The sequence below is a fragment of the Oncorhynchus tshawytscha genome, linkage group LG24 (genome assembly GCF_018296145.1).
Source record: "Oncorhynchus tshawytscha isolate Ot180627B linkage group LG24, Otsh_v2.0, whole genome shotgun sequence".
NCBI lineage: Eukaryota > Metazoa > Chordata > Actinopteri > Salmoniformes > Salmonidae > Oncorhynchus > Oncorhynchus tshawytscha.
In genome coordinates this window covers 6120702-6139711 of record NC_056452.1, presented here as the reverse complement: position 1 = coordinate 6139711, position 19010 = coordinate 6120702, and the positions used below count along the sequence as shown (strand labels likewise).

General features: G+C 41.8%; 1 protein-coding gene across 1 annotated transcript in view; it reads left to right on the top strand.

Annotated features, from left to right (window-relative positions):
* The window catches only part of plcd3b (phospholipase C, delta 3b), a 54211-nt gene extending 41063 nt beyond the window's left edge, over positions 1–13148 (top strand). Inside the window, exons 11-15 of the mRNA XM_024387055.2 lie at positions 2288–2404; positions 3384–3562; positions 3806–3941; positions 10636–10785; positions 10881–13148. Coding sequence (XP_024242823.1) covers positions 2288–2404; positions 3384–3562; positions 3806–3941; positions 10636–10785; positions 10881–11119 — 821 coding nt within the window. The 3' untranslated portion in view covers positions 11120–13148. The remainder of the gene's footprint in view (positions 1–2287; positions 2405–3383; positions 3563–3805; positions 3942–10635; positions 10786–10880) is intronic.
* Positions 13149–19010: the final 5862 nt, after the last annotated feature.

The window sequence follows — 19010 nt, the reverse complement described above, 5'->3', positions numbered from 1 at the left end:
TGTGTGTGTCTGTGTGTGTGTGTGTGTGTGTGTGTGTGTGTGTGTGTGTTTACATACAATGCTAATTAACAGAGTAACCTAATAGCTCCCAAAAGATAATTGTTCAGTAAAAGCTCAAGAGTACAATTAGTCTACTCTACACACTTAGCCAATTACATCAACTGGCTACTCTGTTAGTTAGCATTGTATGAAAACACATATACACGGACCCACATGCGCACACACCCACGCGCGCCAGCAGCATACCACCCTGCATCCCACCGCTGGCTTGCCTCTGAAGCCTAGAGGGTCGGTCCTGGTCAGTCCCTGGATAGGAGAGCAGATGCTGCTGAAAGTGGTGTTGGAAGGCCAGTAGGGGGCACTCTTCCCCCTGGTATAAGGAGATCCCAATGTTTTTATTTTATTTATTTCACCTTTATTTAACCAGGTAGGCTAGTTGAGAACAAGTTCTCATTTACAACTGCGACCTGGCCAAGATAAAGCATAGCAGTGTGAACAGACAACAACACAAAGTTACACATGAAGTAAACAATAAACAAGTCAATAACAGTAGAAAAAAGAATAAAAGAGTCTATATACATTGTGTGCAAAAGGCATGAGGAGGTAGGAGAATAATTACAATTTAGCAGATTAACACTGGAGTGATTAATGATCAAATGGTCATGTGCAGGTAGAGATACTGGTGTGCAAAAGAGCAGAAAATTAAATAAATAAAAACAGTATGGGGATGAGGTAGGTAAATTGGGTGGGCTATTTACAGATGGACTATGTGCAGCTGCAGCGATCAGTTAGCTGCTCAGATAGCAGATGTTTAAAGTTGGTGAGGGAGATAAAAGTCTCCAACTTCAGCGATTTTTGCAATTCATTCCAGTCACAGGCAGCAGAGAACTGGAAGGAAAGGCGGCCAAATGAGGTGTTGGCTTTAGGGATGGTCAGTGAGATACACCTGCTGGAGCGCGTGCTACGGGTGGGTGTTGCCATCGTGACCAGTGAACTGAGATAAGGCGGAGCTTTACCTAGCATGGACTTGTAGATTACCTGGAGCCAGTGGGTCTGGCGACGAATATGTAGCGAGGACCAGCTGACTAGAGCATACAGGTCGCAGTGATGGGTGGTATAAGGTGCTTTAGTAAAAAAACGGATGGCACTGTGATAAACTGCATCCAGTTTGCTGAGTAGAGTATTGGAAGCTATTTTGTAGATGACATCGCCGAAGTCGAGGATCGGTAGGATAGTCAGTTTTACTAGGGTAAGTTTGGCGGCGTGAGTGAAGGAGGCTTTGTTGCGGAATAGAAAGCTGACTCTAGATTTGATTTTAGATTGGAGATGTTTGATATGAGTCTGGAAGGAGAGTTTACAGTCTAGCCAGACACCTAGGTACTTACAGATGTCCACATATTCTAGGTCGGAACCATCCAGGGTGGTGATGCTAGTCGGGCGTGCGGGTGCAGGCAGCAAACGGTGGAAAAGCACGCATTTGGTTTTACTAGCGTTTAAGAGCAGTTGGAGGCCACGGAAGGAGTGTTGTATGGCATTGAAGCTCGTTTGGAGGTTGGATAGCACAGTGTCCAAGGAAGGGCCAGAAGTATACTGAATGGTGTCATCTGCGTAGCGGTGGATCAGGGAATCGCCCGCAGCAAGAGCAACATCATTGATATATACAGAGATGCCCCAGGGCAGTGGGGCATCTCAGGGCAGTGGTGGGGACATCGCCTTGAGTAGTTTGGCGTCCTTCGGATGGGACATTAAACGGGTGTCCTGACTCTCTGTGGTTATTAAAAATTGCATGGCACTTATTGTAAGGTGTTAACCCTGGTGACCTGGCTAATTGCCCAACCTGGCCACCTAATTATCCTCCTCATTCCTATTTGGCATATATCACTCCTCACCTCTGCACCTGATAGCTGATGTGTGGTCTGGTGCAAATTGGTTGCCATGCATCATCCAAGTGGGTGCTAAACATTGGTGGTGGATGAGATGAGCTTCCCCCTTACAATTTAAAGCCCTTTGGGTCCAATCAAGTCCAATAAATAATAATAATAATAATTAATATGTACTCTAGGCTATTTTTCTGCAGGCCCTGTTGATTCCCTATTGGGAAGACAAGACACCTGGGCTGTGTTCATTAGGCACCAAATGGAAGAAAACAGATTGAAACATGAAGGGTCTACCTGGACCCTTCCTGCCCTAATGAACACAACCTTGTTCACCACATAGGCTTCTCTGTTTTTCCCTTTTGCCAGTGTTTTAACTACCCTTGCCCTCCTTCTTTCTCCCCCTCCTGCAGGGAAGCATTTTGTCCGTCACAACAGCCATCAGTTGAGCAGAATATATCCCTCAGGACAACGCCTGCAGTCCTCCAACTACGACCCCCAGGATATGTGGAACGGCGGTTGCCAGATTGGTCAGAACATTCTAACCACTCTCTGAAGTTGCCAGATTATGTTCCCTAAAGTACGCTATGAAAGTAGAACACCACAAACAGCAAAATGTAACATATCTACTTTCATAGCGTGTTTTCAGGAAATATGGTTAGTATGGCCCGTCTCAGAACTGTGAAACAGTGTTTACCAGGTACCCTGTTCCTCAGTGAGAGGCCAATGTTGGTTGCCAGATTTGATAGTATTTGTGAATTCCGGATTGTGTTGGAGAGTGTGTGTTGCGACACTGGTCAGTGCCATACACTCCATTACAGAGTGTTGGAATCGGCTAAACATTGATCATTGAGATAGGAAATTAATGACAGGAAATGAAAGAGACTGGGTTTTATGTCTCTGTAGAAGGACAGATAGCTGTGGAAAGTGTTGGAATGTGTTGGGGGACGGGAGCAGAGCACCGTGTTGATACAGGAAAGACAGATGGACATCTGTGGATTAGATGAAGGAGGGGTTGAGGTCAGGAGGTGAGGACAGGTCACCTGAAGGGAGTAATAAGGGTTTGGGATCTTGTTACTCTTTTCCTGTTAAGCCATAAGAAGCATTGGAGAGAGGGAGTGTCTTAAGTAGGATATATATAACCAATGGAGAGAAATGTTTTGCTGTCTGATTACAGCTGTACAGAACCTTTGGGAAGAATTCAACTTGGTTAAAGCTTCTCTAGTATCCGTGAGTTATTTACTCTGAAAAATAAGATCCCAACAAGAGCAATATTCCAGCATTCTATTACACTCTAATGGATAACATAAATTATCTCATTACTTAGACAGATAAATAAAGCACAATACACTGTAACTCTAAACCACAGTGATTATCCAGTAATAACCTACAGTATGTCCTGTAATGCGCTAAAATACTCTTTGTGGCAGGCAGATGATCTGGCTAATGTCTAGGCTTTAAATCAACACACTAATTCACAGTTAGTAACTGAAATATTTGTTTCTCCAGTGGCGCTGAACTTCCAGACGGCAGGGGAAGAGATGGACTTGAACCGGGGGCGCTTTTTACCCAACGGCCTTTGCGGATACGTCCTCAAGCCCTCCTTTCTGACCCGCCCTGACTGCAACTTCAACCCCGAGAACACGGGGGGAGGACCCGGACACGACCCCACCCTCCTCACCATACGGGTAAGTGGGCGTTCCTGGATGCCCCCACAGCCCCCCAAATCAATCCAATTTAACTCAGTTCTATACGACTTTGTCAATCCGCCAAGAGGCCATTGAGAAGGTAACAAGTTCAGACTCGCAAAAAATAAATGCAATGTATAGAATTAAAATCAATGCCTCACTTTTCTCTTAATGCTATTTCTCACAATCCCGTTTGTCCCATTCCTGTTTTTCCCCAATCCCATTATAACCAATCCCATGCAGGTGATTTCGGCCCAGCAGCTTCCCAAGCCAGAGTGGGATAAACCCAGCTCCATCGTGGACCCTCAGGTGTGGGTGGAGACCCATGGCGTTCCCATCGACAACAACAAGAAGATGTCCCCCCGCGTTGACAACAATGGTAAATATACAGTGCATTTGGAAAGTATTCAGACCCCTTGACTTTTTCTACATTTTTTTCAGTGGTGGAAAAAGTACTCAATTGTCATACTTGAATAATAGTAAAGATACCTTCATAGAAAATTACTCAAGTAAAAGTAAAAATCACCCAATAAAATACTACTTGAGTAAAAGTCTAAAAGTATTTGATTTTAAATGTACTTAAGTATCAAAAGTAAAAGTATAAATAATTTTAAATTCCTTATATTAAACAAACCAGGTACACTCCAACACTCAGACAAAATTTACAAACTAAGCATTTGTGTTTAATGAATCTGCCAGATCAGAAGCATTAGGGAGGACCAGAGATGTTATGTGTGAGTTGGACCATTTTCCTGTCAAAATGTAACGAGTACTTTTGGGTGTCAGGAAAATGTATGGAGGAAAAATTACATAATGTTCTTCAGGATAGTAGTGAAGTAAAAGTTGGTAAAAAATATAAATAGTAAAGCAAAGTACATATACCCCCCAAAACTACTTAAGTAGTACTTCAAAGTAGTCTTAAGTACTTTACACCACTGAATTTTGTTACGTTACATCCTTATTCTAAAATGGATCAATCTACACACAATACCCCCTAATGACAAAGCAACAACGGGGTTTTAGAAAAAAAAAATGTATTAAAAATAAAATGGAAATATCAAATTTACATAAGTATTCAGACCCCTTTACTCAGTACTTTGCTGAAGCACCTTTGGCAGTGATTACAGCCTCGAGTCTTCTTGGGTATGACTCTACAACTTTGGCACCCCTGTATTTGGGGAGTTTCTCCCATTCTTCTCTGCAGATCCTCTGAAGTTCTGTCAGGAAGTGTGGAAGGAGCAGGAAAGAGGAAGCTTCAGAGATGTTCTCTTCAGAGATGTTCGATTAGGTTCATGTCCGGGATCTGGCTGGGCCGCTCAAGGACATTCAGAGACTTGTCCTGGGGCCACTCCTGCGTGGTCTTTGGCTGTGTGCTTAGGGTCATTGTCCTGTTGGAAGGTGAACCTTTGCCCCAGTCTGAGGTCCTGAGCGCTCTGGAGCAGGTTTTCATCAAGGATCTCTCTGTACTTTGCCTAGAAGGCCAGTGTCCCGGAATCGCCACTTCACTGTTGATGTTGAGACTGGTGTTTTGCGGGTACTATTTAATGAAGTCCAGTTGAGGACTTGTGAGGCGTCTGTTTCTCAAACTAGACACACTAATGTCTAATTGTCTTCTTTCTCAGTTGTGCACCGGGGCCTCCCACTCTTTCTATTCTGGTTAGAGCCAGTTTGCACTGTTCTGTGAAGGGAGTAGTACACAACGTTGTACGAGTTTTCAGTTTCTCGCATGAAATAGCCTTAATTTCTCAGAACAAAAATAGACTGACGAGTTTCAGAAGAAAGTTTTGTTTCTGGCCATTTTGAGCTTATAATCGAACCCACAAATGCTGATGCTTCAGGTACTCAGCTAGTCTACAGAAGGACAGTTTTATTTCTTCTTTAATGAGAACATCAGTTTTCAGCTGTGCTAACATAATTGCAAAAGGGTTTTCTAATGATCAATTAGCCTTTTAAAATTATCAACTTGGATTAGCTAACACAACGTGCAATTGGAACACAGGAGTGATGGTTGCTGATAATGGGCCTCTGTATGCCTAGGTAAATATTCCATTAAAAAATGTGCCGTTTCCAGCTACAATAGTCATTTACGACATTAACAATGTCTACACTGTATTTCTGATCACTTTGATGTTATTTTAATGGACAAAAAAAATGTGATTTTCTTTAAAAAAACAAGGACATTTCTAAGTGACCCCAAACTTTTGAACAGTAGTGTAGGTCTATGTCTAGGCTACATGAGGTGTGCGACTATGATTTGAAAAAGGCATTTCGGTTTCTTGCCTTAAGCTGGGCATCATTCACAAGTGATAATATATCATTCACAAGTGATAGGATAATATTGTCATCAGTCTGTTCTTGATTTAATCTTGTCTTTACATATATTAAATAATATACAGTGGGGAGAACAAGTATTTGATACACTGCCGATTTTGCAGGTTTTCCCACTTACAAAGCATGTAGAGGTCTGTAATTTTTATCATAGGTACACTGTGAGAGACGGAATCTAAAACAAAAATCCAGAAAATCACATTGTATGATTTTTTAGTAATTAATTTGCATTTTATTGCATGACATAAGTATTTGATACATCAGAAAAGCAGAACTTAATATTTGGTACAGAAACCTTTGTTTGCAATTACAGAGAACATACATTTCCTGTAGTTCTTGACCAGGTTTGCACACACTGCAGCAGGGATTTTGGCCCACTTCTCCATACAGACCTTCAGGTTTTGGGGCATTCGCTGGGCAATACGGACTTTCAGCTCCCTACAAAGATTTTCTATTGGGTTCAGGTCTGGAGACTGGCTAGGCCACTCCAGGACCTTGAGATGCTTCTTACGGAGCCACTCCTTAGTTGCCCTGGCTGTGTGTTTCGGATCGTTATCATGCTGGAAGACCCAGCCACGACCCATCTTCAATGCTCTTACTGAGGGAAGGAGGTTGTAGGCCAAGATCTCGCGATATATGGCCCCATCCATCCTCCCCTCAATATGGTGCAGTCATCCTGTCCCCTTTGCAGAAAAGCATCCCCAAAGAATGATGTTTCCACCTCCATGCTTCACGGTTGGGATGGTGTACTCATCCTTCTTCTTCCTCCAAACACGGCGAGTGGAGTTTAGACCAAAAAGCTCTATTTTTGTCTCATCAGACCACATGACCTTCTCCCATTCCTCCTCTGGATCATCCAGATGGTTTGGGGCAAACTTCAGACGGGCCTGGACATGCGCTGGCTTCAGCAGGGGGACCTTGCGTGCGCTGCAGGATTTGAATCTATGATGGCGTAGTGTGTTACTAATGATTTTCTTTGAGACTGTGGTCCCAGCTCTCTTCAGGTCATTGACCAGGTCCTGCCGTGTAGTTCTGGGCTGATCCCTCACCTTCCTCATGATCATTGATGCCCCATGAGTTGAGATCTTGCATGGAGCCCCAGACCGAGGGTGATTGACCGTCATCTTGAACTTCTTCCATTTTCTAATAATTGCGCCAACAGTTGTTGCCTTCTCACCAAGCTGCTTGCCTATTGTCCTGTAGCCCATCCCAGCCTTGTGCAGGTCTACAATTGAACCCTGATGTCCTTACACAGCTCTCTAGTCTTGGCCATTGTGGAGAGGTTGGAGTCTGTTTGATTGAGTGTGTGGACAGGTGTCTTATATACAGGTAATGAGTTCAAACAGGTGCAGTTAATACAGGTAATGAGTGGAGAACAGGGGGAATTTTGGCTCATTCCTCCTGACAGAGCTGGTGTAACTGAGTCAGGTTTGTAGGCCTCCTTGCTCGCACACGCTTTTTAAGTTCTGCCCACAAATGTTCTATAGGATTGAGGTCAGGGCTTCATGCCGTCATCATTGCTTTGCACAAAAAGTGCTTCACAGGCAAGGATATTGCTGCCAGTAAGATTGCCCCTAAATCAACCATTTATTGGATCATCAAGAACTTCAGGGAGAGTGGTTCAATTGTTGTGAAGAAAGCTTCAGGGCGCCCAAGAAAGTCCAGCAAGCGCCAGGACCGTCTCCTAAAGTTGATTCAGCTGCGGGATCGGGGCACCACCAGTACAGAGCTTGCTCAGGAATGGCAGCAGGCAGGTGTGATCTGCACACACAGTGAGGCGAAGACTTTTGGAGGATGGCCTGGTGTCAAGAAGGGCAGCAAAGAAGCCACTTATCTCCAGGAAAAACATCAGGGACAGACTGATATTCTGCAAAAGGTACAGGGATTGGACTGCTGAGAACTGGGGTAAAGTCATTTTCTCTGATGAATCCCCTTTCCGATTGTTTGGGGCATCCGGAAAAAAGCTTGTCCGGAGAAGACAAGTTGTGCGCTACCATCAGTCCTGTGTCATGCCAACAGTAAAGCATCCTGTGTGGAGTTGCTTCTCAGCCAAAGGAGTGGGCTCACTCATAATTTTGCCTAAGAACACAGCCATGAATTAAAAATGATAAGAGGCGGGTGGACAAACAAAAACCCACAAATTCTGTTAAACTCCAAGCATTGATTATGCAAGAATGGGCTGCCATCAGTCAGGATGTGGCCCAGAAGTTAATTGACTATGCTAGGGCGGATTGCAGAGGTCTTGAAAAAGAAGGGTCAACACTGCAAATATTGACTCTTTGCATCAACTTCATGTAATTGTCCATAAAAGCCTTTGACTCTTATGAAATGCTTGTAATTATACTTCAGTATTCCATAGTAACATCTGACAAAAATATCTAAAGACACTGAAGCAGCAAACTTTGTGGAAATTAATATTTGTGTCATTCTCAAAACTTTTGGCCACGACTGTAGATAATTTTGTACCTGTTTTCTCCAGCACAAGGTCCTTTGCTGTTATTCTGGGATTAATTTGCACCTTTTGCAATTGTTGGAAAAATTACTTGTGTCATGCACAAAGTAGATGTTCTGTCCGACTTGCCAAAATTATAGTTTGTTAACAAGAAATTTGTGGAGTGGTTGAAAAATGTGTTTTAATAATGACTCCAACCTAAGTGTATGTAAACTTCTGACTTCATCTGTATTAGGAAAGTTGATAAATAAATATTGTAGGCCTAGCCTATAAAAAGCTGATGAGATCCTCCTCTTTTTAATAGAAGCCATCACTGTTTTCTCACGCAATTGCATAGCCTATAGAAATGCGCAACATGAGCTCATGAGCTCTCATGAAGTGTTTGATTAGATTTTTGATTTACATTGATGTCAGCGTGATTAGAGGGAAAATATAGTGCTGAGTACCAGCCAGTTAGCAAGTTTGGTAGGCTACTAATGACCATCAGCAGCATCAGAGCTTAAAGAAGCCTAATTACCGTGACTAAATGGTCTCGTGGAATTTGACTGCCATCATGGCTCGTGACCGCCGGTGTGGCGGTAATACGTTCATTGTAACAGCCCTAGGTCCTACTCCATTTCTCTTTACTTGCCCCGACACCACCTGTAGAACAGCAAAGTTTTCATTTAGCAAATTTTATTAATCAATTTATGTGTTTGTCCTAACAAAAAAACAACACAAAAATCTAATTATTTTGAACATTTCTGGGAGTAAGGAGTTCCCATGAACTATAAGAGAACATGGGCAAGTTTGACATATAAATACATCCCAAGATTTATGCCCATTGGTTGAGAGAGAGGAGGTGATAATTGCAAGAGTGTGCCCATAGGTTAAACAGCAAGCGTGATGAATGTGCAATTATTGTTCCGTGCTCATATGCTATAAGGTAAATAGTTCAATGACATTCTGCACGTGGCTAATAGAAAAGAGGAGGAATGACATGCTGATGAGGAGAGGAGAGTAGAGACTATGCCGATGATAATAGTGTTTGTAAACACTAACTATTTTCATGACATAGACTGCTATGATTCCTTATCAGTGTAGATGAAGGGGAGGGGGCATGTTAAAGAAGGATTTTTAAGCCTTAAGATAACTGAGACATGGATTGTGTATGTGTGCCATTCAGAGGGTGAATGGGCAAGACAGAAGATTTAAGTGCCTTTGAACGGGGTATGGTAGTAGGTTCCAGGCACACCGGTTTGAGTGTCAAGAACTGCATAGATGCTGGGTTTTTAATGCTCAACAGTTTCCCGTGTGCATCAAGAATGGTCCACCTCCCAAAATGATATCCAGCCAACTTGACACAACTGTGGGAAGCATTGGAGTCAACATGGGCCAGCATCCCTGTGGAATGCTTTCGACAACTTGTAGAATCCATGCCCCAATGAATTGAGGCTGAGGGGAACGGGGTGCAACTCAATATTAGGAAGGTCTCCCTAATATTTTGTACACTCAGTGTATACAGGTAACTGCCAAAATAATGGAAACACTTGAGTATATGAGGGAAACAAAGTATATTGAAAGCAGGTGCTTCCACACAGGTGTGGTTCCTGAGTTATTTAAGCAATTAAAATCCCATCATGCTTAGGGTAATTTATAAAATGCTAGGTAGGGCATTATTTTGGACATTACTTTGGTTACCATGGCTATGCCCCGATAGGATGACAATGCCCCCATCCACAGGGCACGAATGGTCACTGAATCGTTTGATGAGCATGAAAGAAATGTACACCATATGCCATGGCCGTCTCAGCCACCAGATCTCAACTCAATTAAACACTTATGTGAGATTCTAGAGCGGCGCCTGAGACAGTGTTTTCCACCACCATCAACAAAACGCCAAATTATGGAATTTATCATGGAAGAATGGTGTTGCATCCCTCCAATAGAGTTCCAGGCACTTGTAGAACCTATGCCAAGGTGAATTGAAGCTGTTCTGGTTCGTGGAGGCCCAATGCCCTATTTTGGTGTTTCCTTTATTTTGTCAGTTACATGGACATTCCTGCTATGCACATGCCGTAGAAGAGGAAGCAGTGTGAATTGTATTGTGCTTACTGAAAGAAGTAGAGTGAGATATCCATTCAGGCCAGCCTTACTGATTGAACCTACGTTATCAACTACATTTCAATTGACTGAATAAACTGAAATTCCAATTGAAATAGAATTGAGCCCAAACCTGAAGTATGAATAGAAGATACATGAAAAAAATTCCACGTTGAACCCTTCAATCTTCCCCTTTCCTATGGTTTGTCAGGGTTTAACCCTCGGTGGGACTGTACCTTCAACTTCACTCTGCATGTCCCTGAGCTGGCTCTGGTGCGCTTCATGGTGGAGGACCACGACTTCACCTCCAGAAACGACTTCCTGGGACAGTTCACCCTGCCCTTCACCAGCCTCCGCACAGGTGTGTGTGTGTGTCAAAATAACATATCTTACTGTTTAGACTAGAGCCAATAAATCCGTTTTTCTGACCTTTCACCTCTGCCTTCTCACCCCCAGGTTACCGTCATGTCCACCTGCTGAAGGTCGATGGTTCCAGCCTGTCACCCACTTCTCTGTTCATCCATGTTAAGGTCACCCCCTGCCACAGTAGCCCCTCCAAGGCCTCAGCCAAATCTCCGTCCTCAACCAAGATCGTAGCCATATCACCAGCCATATCTCCAACTACGTCCCAAGCCAAATCGCCAGCCATATCTCCAACCACGTCCCAAGCCAAATTGCCAGCCAAGAAGCATTAAGTCTCTCCCCAGGCTCCACCAAGTAACCCAGGGTTAAGATGAAACTCATTCTGTCCTCTACTCTTTTTTTTATGGTGTAGTAAACATGGTTGTAGTCCATTCCCATTTGAATTTTGTTAATTCTGCCTCTGCTTCACTCACAGTATTATTTTTTAAAGAGCACATGACAACTAACCACTGTTCTTGGTTCCTCCCAACTTGAGTGATCTAAGTAGTGGGCCCAAGTGGAGACGGTCTATATCATCAACAGTGTGGCTGTCCTACTGTATACCATTCATTATCTAACAGCATATCTATAGTAATGAAAGTAATGAACTTCGATCTCCAGTATTCTGTGAGACAACTGGACCAGGATCTCTGGCTGCCTCTTTTGTGTGATGATTGGACCAAACACAAAAAGAGTTACCAACCAATAGCCAGCCAGGGTATTGGGTCGATGGGACATCCCTCGACAACCATTGTTGAGCAGGTAAACCGTCCAAACAGAACTTTGCATATTTGAAGCATATTAAAAGGACTGTTTTAAGAACTGATTATTCACCAGTATTTTTAAAGAATCACATTCTTACAGGGTGTAACGTATTTGTTCCTTACAGAGAAGGTTACTCTATACCGTCCCTGGATTAAATTCTGGCCTGATTTATGGCTAAAATTCATCAAAGGACTTATCAGTTTTCCGAGCCGAGGCATCTTTAGAGATGTAACCATATAGAAGTTCGATTTTATATTTATCATTTTCAATTTATACTTTAGTTATCTAGTTGTTGTAGATAGATATAGTTATCGTAGCAATACTAGAATATGCACTATAGTAGATCTTGTTGCCTTTTTGTAGCACGTTTTGAAGATATGAAATATATTTACAATATGTTTGTAGCATTTCAGATTGGTCTAAGAAAAAAAATGTATAACAAGTAACCAGGTCCATGATGTTTTCAAGTTTTTGTTTTATGATATCACTGTTCAAGTGATGTTCAAGTTCAATAGGCTGTGTCTCAATAGTTGGAAGTAGTTTCTTATCCTGTGTCCTTATGTCCATGATGGCCGTTCAGGCTGGACATGTCAAATGAAGTGTACCTTTCCTGAAAGCCTTGTAGCTAATGTGGAACTTTAGAATTTTTCTGACGACTCAGACCGTGGCACTTGAAGAACAGCAAAGTGCATCGTTTGACAAATCTAATTTGTTCAAGCACAGAAGATTGTTTTTAGAATTGTTAATCTCTGGCAGCTGTGCGTCTGGGTTGTCGAGAGAAATAGCATGCCTCGTTAGCTAAGGAAAGTCGGAAACTCACACGAGTGCCATTGATTTGAGTCCATCCACCTATCTGTGATTAAGGAAAGGAGATGAAGGAAAAGGTTAAAGGAAAGGAGAAAAGTAAGTCATTTTGGAGTATTGAGACAGCCAGGTATACTGTAAAAAGATGTTATTGAAACTAAAGATGACAATCTTCAACTTGGGACAAGAAGTGGGGTTAGTTTGAGACTCTAGCCTTTTTAAATGTTTCAAAGTGATTTCAATTATTTTAAATACATTATCTATTGTCCATAATGTATATCATGTCATCTTTGAAAGAAGGGTTTTAACATCAATATTCTTGTTTATTACCCAGATTAGTTTTGTTGTAGAATGATTTGATAGACAATTTTTATACATATTTGCTGTAATGTAAAACCAATAACATCCATTTTAGAATGCTTTTTAAGGAATATGTTTTTGTAATAGTTTACATTGTGTCTCAGAGTAGGAATGCTGATCTATGATCAGTCTTGTCTTTTAGATCCTAATGAATACGATGTTATGGACAGGGGGGACCTGGTCCTAGGATCAGCACTCTGAGATGCTTTATACATACGGGCCCTGGTCTACTCCTCAATGGTATTGTATGGATTCAAAGAGAGATGTGATGTTTGTGTAAAAGTTGTGAAAATGTCCTTCTGTGGCAAAGATAAGGAGAAAAATGCATATTGTAATTGTTGTGCAAAATACAAACATCCATGTCACGCTATTATATATGGTATTTATTGCACATATTTTGGCTATAGCTTATTTATTTTGTACAGTGATTTTCCAGGGCAATGAAAAGTATTGTTTTAACTCAAGGACACTTTCTGGTTTCGAATACCAGACATATTGTATCAACAACATGGACCTAAGTGTTCAAACAAAATGTGATTTAAAACAAAAAATAATAATGTTACTGGAGGAGATGGAGTAGATATTGGATGATGATGATAATGAGGAGGAGGAGGGGGGGGGTAACAGGGTTCAATTCACAAAACTGACTGGGAAATTACAGTACAAATGTGTTACGTATGTTAGGTTTATCCTTTAGTTCTATTGTATTTTTTGCTCTATTCAGTTCTATTATATGACATGTTACTGGTCAAAGTACACTTCTAAATGCCATTTATCTTTCATTATTCTGTATTGTATGGCCTATCTTTTTAAAAACTGTCATCCATCTTCCATTATCAGAGTTTCTGCATATAATACAGGTCTGTTATATAGGATTATTAAAGGCCCAGTGCACGACTTTTGCCCCCCCAAAATTCAGGAGGTGCTACAGCACCCTCAGCACCCCTACTTCCTGCTACAATGTGTATGTTTATTGTAGGTTGTTCTTTTTAATGACCTCTTTCATAGTGTTTTTTACTCTTGTACATTTCAGAACTTTCATTTCTTAACTTTAACGCTTGCGGTTATTGAATTCTGCTTATTTAAGGTTTCCTATCATAGAAGATTTATTTACGTCATGTGACTTGACTGGTACACTGACCAGGATGTTGGATGGTGTAGTCCGGGTGACCCAGATGCTCTTGTGTCAGTTTTGCATTTCCCTCACTAATGGTTAATGTTAGGATTGGGGGAGGGGAAGCAGATCCTAGATCTGTACCAAGGGAAAACTTCACCCCGGGGGCATGTTGGATTCACAACACTGTCAGAATCTAGTACTATGCAACAACAACTAAAATATACTGATAAAAAAGTTTGAGTTAAAAGAATTTGCGTTAATGCAATGTTTACAGTATTTATATCTGGCTGTAATAACTGAATCAATTAAAAACAAAAATAAATAAATGAAAAGTGGTGTAATGTATCCTACAAAGTGTGGACATACTTGCCAATGGTATTTTATTAGGATCCCCATTAGCTGTTGCGATAGCAGCAGCTACTCTTCCTGGGGTCCACACAAGACATGAAACATTAAATAATACAGAACATTAATAGATAAAAACAGCTCAAGGACAGAACTACATCAATGTAAAACATTTCAAATGTGGCCTACATATGTATCAGTACATACACACAATATCTAGGCCAAATAGGCGAGAGGTGTTGCTTTATCTGTTTTTTGAGCAATCTTTGATGGAAGGGAGTTCCATGCAATAATGGCTCTATATAATACTATACGTTTTATTGAATTTGTTCTCGATTTGGGGACTCTTAAAAGACCCTTGGTGACATGTCTGGTGGGGTAAGTGTGTGTGTCAGTGCTGTGTATAAGTTGACTATCCACAGAATTTTCAACACATGAATGTTTCGTATAAAAACGAAGTTCATACTGCACATTTTTGAAAGATTTGATAATAGCATATTAGATACAGGATATTATTGCTCATACACCGGTATGCATTACCATTTAAAATGAACAACAGCGGCATTTTGTAGTGATGCTGTAAAAGGCATTGTAGGTTACTGCAGATGTTCTTGAAAAGCAGATGCTGCTATACTAGTGCACTCAGTGCCACCTCTGCTTATACGCAGACAATGCGCTGTGCGTAGGGCCTCATGGCTGCTAGGTGGCCCCAGAGCTCCAAAAAGGAACTCAACTGTTGAGAGCAGTGGAGGCTGCTGAAGGGAGGACGGCTCATATTAATGGCTGGAACAGAGTAAATGAAATGGCATCAACACATGGAAACCATATGTGTTCGATGTATGTGATACCATTCCACTGATTCCCCTCCAGCCAGTGCCACGGCCCGTCCTCTCCAGTTAAGGTGACACATATGGCACAAAAGTGGAATACACAAGGTGCAATTTAGAAATGTGTTTGTGCATCAGCAGTTTTCCACTTGTTATGTCAGTCACTGACAGTCACTCAATTAGCGCATGTCAGCAGTGCTCTGGGATCCCTGATATGCAGAGGGGCCCCCCCGATATGCAGAAGGAGGGTTTTTGGGGCCTAAACCTAATCTTGCTTTGGCCCCTACATGGGCTAGAGACGTCACTGAGTGTACTGCATGTGCTACTCTTGTCTCTACCCTAACCCAACAGGTTATGCTGTAAAGTCACACTGCTGATAAGCTGACCGTGGCTGCCTCATTCAAATCAAATCACATTTTATTGGTCACATACACATGGTTAGCAGATGTTATTGTGAGTGTAGTGAAATGCTTATGCCTCTAGATCTGACAGTGCAGCAGTATCTAACAGGTAATATCTAACAATTCCACAACAAAACCTATTTTCTAACAAATTCCACAACAAAACCTAATACACACAATCTAGTAAAGGAATGGGATAAGAATATAAAATATATGGATGAGGAGTGACAGTGGCTAAGATAGTGTAGGACACAGTATATACAGTTGAAGTCAGAAGTTTACATACACTTAGGCTGGAGTCATTAAAACTTGTTTTTCAACCACTCCACAAGTGTCTTGTTAACAAACTATAGTTTTGGCAAGTCGGTTAGGACATCTACTTTGTGCATGACACAAGTCATTTTTCCAACAATTGTTTACAGACTGATTATTTCACTTATAATTCACTGTATCACAATTCCAGTGGATCAGAAGTTGACATACACTCATTTGACTGTGCCTATAACAGCTTGGACAATTCCAGAAAATGATGTCATGGATTTAGAAGCTGCTGATAGGCTGATTGACATCATTTGAGTCAATTGGAGGTGTACCTGTGGATGTATTTCAAGGCCTACCTTCAAACTCAGTGCCTCTTTGCTTGACATCATGGGAAAATCAAAAGAAATCAGCCAAGACCTCAGAAAAATAATTGTAGACCCCCACAAGTCTGGTTCATCTTTGGCAGCAATTTCCAAACGCCTGAAGGTACCATGTTCATTTGTACAAACAATAGTACGCAAGTATAAACCCCATGGGACCACACAGCCGTCATACCGCTCAGAAAGGAGACGCATTCTGTCTCCTAGAGATGAACGTACTTTGGTGCGAAAAGTGCAAATCAATCCCAGAACAACAGCAAAGGACCTTGTGAAGATGCTGGAGGAAACAGGTACAAAAGTATCTATATCCACAGTAAAACAAGTCCTATATCGACATAAAGACCGCTCAGCAAGGAGACCACTGCTCCTAAACCGCCATAACAAAGCCAGACTACGGTTTGCAACTGCACATGGGGACAAAGATTGTACTTTTTGGAGAAATGTCCTTGTCTGATGAAACAAAAACATAACTGTTTGGCCATAATGACCCTCGTTATGTTTGGAGGAAAAAGGGGACGGGCTTGCAAGCCGAAGAACACCAACCCAACTGTGAAGCACGGGGGTGGCAGCATCATGTTGTGGGGGTGCTTTGCTGCAGGAGAGACTGGTGCACTTCACAAAATAGCATACTTAACATACTTCCAAAATAGCATACTTCCAAAGTTGTGGCAAAATGGCTTAAGGACAACAAAGTCGAGGTATTGGAGTAGCCATCAAAAAGCCAAACCAATACCTTGAGATTATTTTGACATTTCACATTCTTAAAATAAAGTGGTGATCCTAACTGACCTAAAACATGGAATTTTTACTTGGATTAAATGTCAGGAATTGTGAAAAACTGAGTTTAAATATATTTGGCGTATGTATAAGGTGTATGTAAACTTCTGTCTTCAACTGTGTATATGAGATAAGTAATGCAAGATACAGTGCCTTGCAAAAGTATTCACCCCCTTGGTGTCATTTAAATAGATTTTTATTTGGATTTTATATAATGGACATACACAAAATAGTCCAAATTGGTGAAGTGAAATGGAAAAAATGACTTGTTTCAAAAGATTAGAAAAAATAAAATACTGAAAAGTGGTGCGTGCATATGTATTCCCACCCTTTGCTATGAAGCCCCTAAATAAGTTCTGGTGCAACCAATTACCTTCAGAAGTCACATAATTATTTTAAAAAGTCCACCTGTGTGCAATCTAAGTGTCACCTGTTCTGAAAGGCCCCAGAGTCTGCAACACCACTAAGCTAGCGGCACCATGAAGACCAAGGGGCTCAGCAAACAGGTCAGGGACAAAGTTGTGGAGAAGTACAGATCAGGTTTGGGTTATAAAAAAATATCGGAAACTTGGAACATCCCACGGAGCACCATTAAATCCTTTATTAAAAAATGGAAAGAATATGGCACCAGAACAAACCTGCCAAGAGAAAGCCGCCCACCAAAACTCACGGACCAGGCAAGGAGGGCATTAATCAGAGAGGCAACAAAGATACCAAAGATAACCCTGAAGGAGCTGCAAAGCTCCACAGTGAAGATTGGAGTATTTGTGCATAGACCACTTTAAGCCGTACACTCCACAGAGCTAGGCTTTAATAAGGAAGAGTGGCCAGAAAAAAAGCCAATGCTTAAAGAAAAAAATAAGCAAATGCGTTTGGTGTTCGCCAAAAGGCATGTGGGAGACTCCCCAAACATATGGAAGAAGTTACTCTGGTCTGATGAGACTAAAATGGAGCTTTTTGGCCATCAAGGAAAACGCCATGTCAGTCTGGCGCAAACCCAACACCTCTCATCACCCCGAGAACACCATCCCCATGCTGTGGGGATGTTTTTCATCGGCAGGGACTGGGAAACTGGTCAGAATTGAAGGAATGATGGATGGCACTAAATACAGGGAAATTCTTGAGGGAAACCTGTTTCAGTCTTCCAGAGATTTGAGACTGGGACAGAATTTCACCTTCCAGCAGGACAATGACCCTTAGCATACTGCTAAAGCAACACTCAAGTGGTTGTTTTAAGGGGAAATATTTACATGTCTTGGAATGGTCTAGTCAAAGGCCAGATCTCAATCCAATTGAGAATCTGTGGTATGACTTAAATATTGCTGTACACCAGCGGAACCCATCCAACTTGAAGGAGCTGGAACAGTTTTGCCTTGAAGAATAGGCAAAAATCCCAGTGGCCAGAGACTTGCAGCTGTAATTGCTGCAAAAGGTGGCTCTACAAAGTGTTGACTTTGGGTGGGTTTTGGGGGGGGGGTACTGACTCCGACAACATTTCCCATGCTAGCCATGTTTCCGTGAAACAGAATATGTTACAATCCCGGATAACTCTTTGGATAGCAACTTTTGCCCTGATTTTGTCGACTTTGTTAACTAGGGACTGGACATTAGCGAGTAACATACTCGGAAGCAGTGGGTGGTGTGCGCGCATCCGAAGCCTCACTAGAAGACTGCTCCGGCACCCTCTGCTCCGGCAGCGTTGTTTTGGGTCGGCCTCTGGAATCAGTTCAAATGCCCTGGGAGGTGCAGACAAAGGATCCGCCTTGGGAAAGTTAAATTTCTGGTCATAGTGCTGGTTGTGCTGTTAAGTTGATGTTTCTCTGATATCCAATAGTTCTTCCCAGCTGTATGTAATAACACTTAAGGTTTTCTGGGCTAACAATGTAAGAAATAATACATAAAAAAACTAAATACTGCACAGTTTCCTAAGGACTAGAAGCGAAACTGCCATCTCTATCGGCTCCATCTTAGTTCATTCAGGTCATTCAGATTGTTCTATATTGTTCATATGTAGGCCTAGGTATGAACTTCATACACGACAAGTAAAATTCCCTCAGGGAAAATAATGCTCTAGCTAATTCTATACTTGTTCATGTAGAAATGTGAGGGAAGACAAAATACGAAAGAGGAGTCAATCAAGGTCATTC